The sequence below is a fragment of the Beta vulgaris genome, chromosome 6 (genome assembly GCF_026745355.1).
Source record: "Beta vulgaris subsp. vulgaris cultivar EL10 chromosome 6, EL10.2, whole genome shotgun sequence".
Taxonomy (NCBI): Eukaryota; Viridiplantae; Streptophyta; class Magnoliopsida; order Caryophyllales; family Amaranthaceae; genus Beta; species Beta vulgaris.
This window is the reverse complement of record NC_079207.1, coordinates 45,168,117-45,175,022: the sequence shown is the minus strand read 5'-3', so window position 1 is coordinate 45,175,022 and position 6,906 is coordinate 45,168,117. Positions and strand designations below refer to the sequence as shown.

Below are 6,906 nucleotides of genomic sequence, written 5' to 3'. Positions count from 1 at the left end.
ATGCTCAGCTCTCTCTTGAGTCAATTTTTCCGCCAAGAGGCGAATAGCAGCAGCTAAATCAGTATTGTTGGCCATTCTACTCCGGGACCTGAAAGTAATATAAGTCTACTTTAGGTTCCAGTATACCTATATGTTCATCTAATAAGGCAATATTTGATTTGATCATTAAAAATCGCATCAACAAACAATTTCACTAGTTTCAGCATGAAATGTTCTCTAATAGTCACATAATCATTCATGTAAAATATATTCACATCATCATGCAAGTAGAAACAAGCAAGTAAGAATATAGTCACATAATGAAAATTTAAATAAAAAAAAAATATTCTCATCACGTGCCTAGAATAAATTCTTACTCACTCATATATAAATTAAATAATAACTTTTATTCTTCCATAAAGGGTATTTAATAAAAAAATGTCATAATATTATATTTTCCTAAAACAATAATTCTATAAAACCCTTCTATCACTGTTGGCACATATCCAACATTATTTTTAAAACTAATATTCTATATCTATATATAAATCAGAGACATAAAATAAATCTAGGGTACTACATTGTTATACCTATCCTTACCTTCTTGATACGGATCAAGCATAAATGTTGCATCATCAGCTTCCTCTTCTTCCCCATCCTCATCATAGTCAATGTACTTCTTTTGCCTTTTGGATCTTCGAATGGGTCGAGTATCCTCATCCTCTTCAGGTTCAGTCTCAGATTCATACATGAAACAAGCATGATAAATGTCTTCCCTAGTTGTGCCAAATTGTTCAATGAACATAATATATTCGAATTTCCAATAACTTAGTATAAATGATTTCCCATAAACTCCATTTGATAAGAATTACTCAAATATACGGATACTAAAGAAAATATATATATTCCAATTTTATAAGTTTGTCGAAATCAAAACGCAACAAAATTGTAGTATATTAAAAGATTGAACACCCAAAATAGAATCCAAGTATTATACAAGTTGTATAACCTAGTCACATAAGTTCTTTAATACGATTTGATGTTTAATTCCCTTATCTTTATTTAGAATTTGCCCTACTTGATCTTCCAATTTTAACTTCTATCAATTCAACTATAGACTTCAAAATTCTTATCATATAGATTTCCCTATAATAATTGAATTCATAACTAAGTATATTAACTCAACATCTCCAGGAGGGTATTCCTATCTCCAACTTTTTCCATCAATATTCCCTACCATTAACCATACCACTTCTTCTATAATTAACATAACCAAAGATTATCATCTTTATGGTCCGTGTTATGAATCAATGTCTAATTAACCTCATCATTCGCTAAGACTATGCTATCTCATATACATAACTTATAGTATTCACATTAATCTTCAATTCATAATCTTTTGTAATCAAATCATAACACTAGTTTCACAATATCTCCAATACAAGAAATTTTGCATACCTTGATTTTCCTTCTCTTTAACCTTAATCCTCTAATCAGAAAGTGAAACATCTAATCTCTATTAAATATCTTAGTTCGGCACTCATATTATAACATACCTAATATAAAAATATTATAACCTCAAGGATGGTACTTACAACTTCCATGACATAGGCAATGCCATATCGAAGTATTGTCTGATACTCCTTCAACATTCATATATTGTAATTTTATATTATGTACCATTAAGACATTCTCATCCTTGACCTTACTTGACTTTATGTAAGTCATTCACGACTTAATGTTAGTAGTTATCTTAACCCATCCATAGGTATTTAAACTCGCAAGCTTGTTCTGGTTCCCTACAACCTTAGTCGTCAACTCAACTATTTTCACACAACCTTTTGTATTTCTAAGTTGAACTTCTCAATTACTTGACATATATCAAGCCCAACTTTCTCAAAGTTCCTTTAAGGTATCTCTCTAACTGATTTAATTGAACTTTTAAACTTGATTTTTTGCCCACACAAAAACAAAGTTGCAGTACTGAGTTCCACTAGTGGAAAAAAACATTATATGTCACTTAGTAATGGATTCGGTCCTTCAGTGAACCGGATTAGTTAACAAAAAACTGATTCGATTTTCTAGTTAACTCATCTGTTTCACATAAACAGACCAGTTAATCCGTTATTTTTTCTCCAAGCAAAATCCACGTTTTCCCTCGCTCTCACCAAGTTTCATGTTTCCATCTCTCCTTAGTTCAATTTTTCCCTCTTGCACTCCACTAAGTTCAACAACCAGTGCACCTTACCGCCAACTAAATCGATGGTCATACACTTGTGACCGCCGCCCACCTTCCACCACCACTGGGTTATTTCTTGATCGTGCTCACTACTCCACTAGGTTCCTCCCATCCTCTTGCGTACCACTCCACTGGATTCCTCCCATCCTCTTGTGCACCACTCCACTGGATTCCTCCCATCCTCTTGCGCACCACTCCACTGGGTTCCTCCCACCCTCTTGCGCACCACTTCGTTGCTCCACCGTGCTTAGCAGCTCCACCGCCGATTCATCACCAGTTCTGCACCACCACCTCTACACCTCCACCCGCCCTAAACAGCTACATTCCTCCTCCACCTCTTACTAGGTAACTAAAGTTCACAACTTTTTATTGTAATCTCATATTTGAAGCTTGAAGTTTATAATTAATTGTAGTTTTATGAATAATTGTTAGTGAAATTAGGTTGTAGCACTAAAGGAAAAAAGCCCAATGGCTGCGGTCAAAAGGGGACTAAGGGCTGCATTTTTTGCTGGAACCCTTGGACTAGCAGCCCTTGGCATTTAGGAAAGGCTTAGCGCGTAAAAGGGTTGCGGCTAATGAAAAAAGCAGCCCTTTATCAATTAAGGGTTGGGGTTATTGGTAGAAACTGCAACCCTTATTGATAAAGGGCTGCAGTTTTGTCATTAATCGCAGCCCTTTATAAAATAAGGGCCGAAGTTTTTAGGAAAAACCGTAACCCTTGTGACACCAAAAAAAATGTTTTTTATTTTTGCATTTTTATGCCAAATGGACACACAAACAACTATATATATATAGAAGTTAAAGTTTTTTATACAAATTATGCTCATAATACAAAGTAAACAAAGATACAAGATTATAAACAAAAAGATATCCCTGCTGGCTGCTGCATTAGCAATAAGAAATTTGTCCAAGAACTCAGGCCTCACTTAATTTTGAATGTAAAACATGAATCTTAATTTCCTTTGCCAAAGATGAGGACATAAAGCCGTTTAAACTAGTTCATAATCATTATCCATGCATATATGTGTGGCCAAACATGGCCATTTAATTCACAAACACATGAATATGCTTTGAACCAATTAGGATCATAGTTAAGTAAATGAGGTACTAAAAAGTAACGAAACTTCATAAACTTAATCATTCCACAAATTAGGCAAGAGTTTATCTGAAACATTGTGCTTTTCAATCACATTATAGGTGAAACTGGGCTAAGAATGCTACCTTGAGGTAGAACTTGGCAGAGGTATTTGAACTAGAATAGTATTCGCAGTGGCACTAGATGGAAACTCAACACGTAATTTGATGATTACTTCAGCTTGTGTAATAAGAACTGGGCAAACGTATTATGCAAGGCACTCATGTAAGACGACCATACAGATATGAAGTGGTAATTCACACAGTAGCCATAAAGACAATCCTTCATCCATTAGAGTCAAGGAGTTGGGGAAAAAAAACAAGGCCTTTTTTCCTTATCCGGATATTTCATCATGACACTACACTACTTGTCAAACGTTCTTCTTTTCTCTAGTCGCAGCACATCAAAGTTGCAACTCCATACACATGCATCAACACTCAGACATCCCAAACCATCATGGGGAGAGAGAAAAAATTATTCAAGTCCATATAATGAATGGAGATTCCTCATGTCGTCACCACCAAAACAATAATAGTACAAAAAAAAACACTAACGTCATTAGATATATTCTGAAGAAGCAAGACAACGAAGAGCAGACAACCAAATAGGTAACATCAAGAGACTAATATCCAATTGTCTTTTCCAGGAAACATTAAGAGAACACTCAAACACTTAACACTGATTTATCAAGCAACATAGAGCAATTCTTGTCAACCTTAAATAAAAATTCATTTCAGAAATTTTATCGAACTCTCTATCAACATGTGTAATACCATTCTTTTCAAAATTAGCAATTCAAGTTTAACAGGAGTTTTGTTCGCGAGATGAAGGTAAATTGGTCTCCAAATAGACAGGATTTCTCCTCACATGATACACACTTGACACAACAAAGTAACAAATTTCTCATTCCAGCATCAGCAACTTCTTTTGACAACCCTTTCATACGAAAAGATGGAGTCACAACTCAAAAATCCTAGTCCCAAAATTCAACTCACAACCTAAAGTTTCACTTTGATAGAAATGAGACTGGTTATCATGCTAGGGATGAAAAAGGGCTCTAGCTTCTTCAATTAGAGCTTTAATACGAAAAGGAGGTTTGAACTCATGTGTCATGCGATAATTCATTACTGAGCATTCACCATCTGAAGGTACCCAAAATTAAATTGAGACAGAGTTAATGTTACACCCATGTAATGGGCTACAGAATCAAAATAAAACTCTAGAAATAAAGTAGCACATAACTTTCTAATTTCACTTACTAGGCTCAAAGTTCTGTCTGAATCAAAGTTATCAAGGTGCACAGATTCATGGAAATCACAGTCATCAAGTATTATTGTACCAGAACTAGTAGAACTATAACCTGTAAAAATTTATGAGAAACTAAGAGGTTTGAGCCTATTATGTGAGGTCAGACAGCCGGAATCTGAGAAACTATAATTTAGAGCGGCTAATATAATACCATATACTGAACTTTCTCCTCTTCCAATCGTTATATCCTCATTTAAAGCCAATTTAATTCCATGATGACCGATAAGGTAACTTTTCATCTGAATTGTCCCATCAATTTCTGAAGTTAGAATATATCCCTGCAAAACCAACATTAAATTTACAGTTCAAACTTCAAATCAAGTGGCAAGAAGCAACATAAATAGGTGAAGATTGAGAGCTTTTAGCATCTGGCTAGGTGTGGAAATCTAAAACACATGCCCCTTGCAGTACCATCCCTCCCCCCCTTCCAAAATAAAGATTCTATGAAGTGGAAGCAAAAGCCCAATCTAGAGCAGCCTATTGGCATTGCTATTCAAATGGGAAATAGAGACCATTGGTTTGTTGATCCGCAACAAGCTAGCAACTTTCTAGTATCTTTTCAAATTATTTATCATGATTCATGCCTCATGCCATACACTTGAAAAAGCATGAAAAAGTAGCACTCTTAACGACGATCTTTTTGCAATTCTATGTCCCAATATTTTACAAACGTTTTCTACTATTTGCAAGTCACATAAGCGATAAATACACATAAACAACAGACCTAGCAGACTATAGCAAATTTTAGGGTGGAAGCGCGTAATTCTATCGCATTCTTCCCCCCTTAAAAGAAAAGTTACGTCCCCATAACTCACCTACCTCTTGAAAGAGCTCAGGGTACTTCAGACGCATCGCATCTTCTGCCTCCCATGTGGCTTCTTTAGTTTTCTGATTTCTCCACAACAACTTCACAAATTTTAGGTCCTTATTTCTCATACTATGCACCTTGTGGTCTACGATCTTGATGGATTTCTCTTCATAGGACAAGGTTTTGTTTAACTCGGCGGTTTTGGGTTGTAGGACTTGCAACTCGTCAGGTACACATTTTCGGAGTTGGGATATGTGAAACACGTTGTGGACCCTTTTCTAACTCGTTGGGCAATTCTAAGCGATAAGCCACTTTGCCTACTCGTGCTAAAATCTCATATAGTCCTATGAACATAGGACTTAGTTTCCCTTTATTCCGAAATCGCATCACTTCTTTCGGTGGAGACGCCTTAAACAACATTTTTTCACCAAGTTCATAATTCTCTTCCCTTCAGTTCTGATCCGGATAGGAATTTTTTCTATCCTGTGCAAACCTAATCTTCTCTTTAATGACTCGTACTTGATCAACAGTCTATTGAATCATCTTAGGACCTAACGCCACAGTCTTACTAATGTCGTTCTAGCACAAGGGACTATGACACTTTCTCCCATACAATGCTTCAAATGGGCTATTCTAATACTAGCATGATAATAATTGTTGTATGAGAACTCTGTGAGCTCTAAATGGTCTTATCATAATCCCTGGTATTCTAAGGCACGGGCTCTTAATATGTCTTCCAAGGTTTAAATAGTTCTTTCTATTTGACCGTCTGTAGCTGGGTGAAAGGTTGTACTCATCAATACTTCACTACCAAATGCTTCCTAGACCTTTTTTCCAGAAATTCAAAAGGAACCGCAAATCCCTATCAAACACTATGCTCGTGGGTATTCCATGCAATTGAATGACATGTTTAACATATGCTTTGGCTAGGGTTTCCTTACTCCACGTGTCTTTCATGGGTATAAACCTCACAGTCTTGGTTAATCTGTCTATTATCACCCATATTGTGTTATTGCCTCCCCGACTCCTAGGTAAAGCTATGACGAAGTCAATGTATCGAATCCTACTTCCATGTAGGAATGTCTACAGGTTGGATTTTGGCTTGAGGTCTATTGTGTTCACACTTAACTTTCTGACACGTCAGACATTTGGAAATAAACTGGGTTATTGCCCTCTTCATTCCAGGCCACCAGAACATCTTTTTGAGATCCTTATATAACTTACCCCCCCCCCCTAGGTAGACATAATAGTTCGTATTATAACCTTCATTTATTCACTTTTGCTTCAACTCCTCACTTTTTTGCAGTACACACCACCGATCCTTGTAGCGTATACTACCATCTTCATGGAATTAAAACCCTTCTGCTTTTCCCTCCTTAAGAGTCTCTTGACCCGCTCAAGTTTCATATCCTCAGACTGACCCTCTCTTATTTCATC

The 6,906-nt window shown here is 36.1% G+C and overlaps 1 protein-coding gene across 1 annotated transcript; it reads right to left on the bottom strand.

Moving 5' to 3' along the window:
• Window positions 1-3,435: 3,435 nt before the first annotated feature.
• On the bottom strand, window positions 3,436-5,115 carry LOC125498938 (AP-4 complex subunit mu-like). The gene is made up of 4 exons (XM_048647276.1): window positions 4,813-5,115; window positions 4,614-4,713; window positions 4,405-4,506; window positions 3,436-3,538 (listed from the first exon to the last, which is right to left on the bottom strand). The coding sequence occupies exons 1-4, from the start codon at window positions 4,952-4,954 to the stop codon at window positions 3,436-3,438; spliced, it is 447 nt and encodes a 148-aa protein (XP_048503233.1). The 5' UTR covers window positions 4,955-5,115.
• Between the last annotated feature and the right edge of the window lie 1,791 nt (window positions 5,116-6,906).

Excerpts from the sequence above, each read along its gene's own strand:
- LOC125498938 (XM_048647276.1), bottom strand. The coding sequence starts at position 4,954 with ATGTTGGTTTTGCAGGGATATATTCTAACTTCAGAAATTGATGGGACA. Across the intron at positions 4,507-4,613 it reads TCAGACAGAACTTTGAGCCT|GGTACCTTCAGATGGTGAAT; the intron begins AGTAAGTGAAAT and ends AATTTAATTTTG. Across the intron at positions 3,539-4,404 it reads ATTGAAGAAGCTAGAGCCCT|ACAAGCTGAAGTAATCATCA; the intron begins TTTTCATCCCTA and ends AGTTCTTATTAC.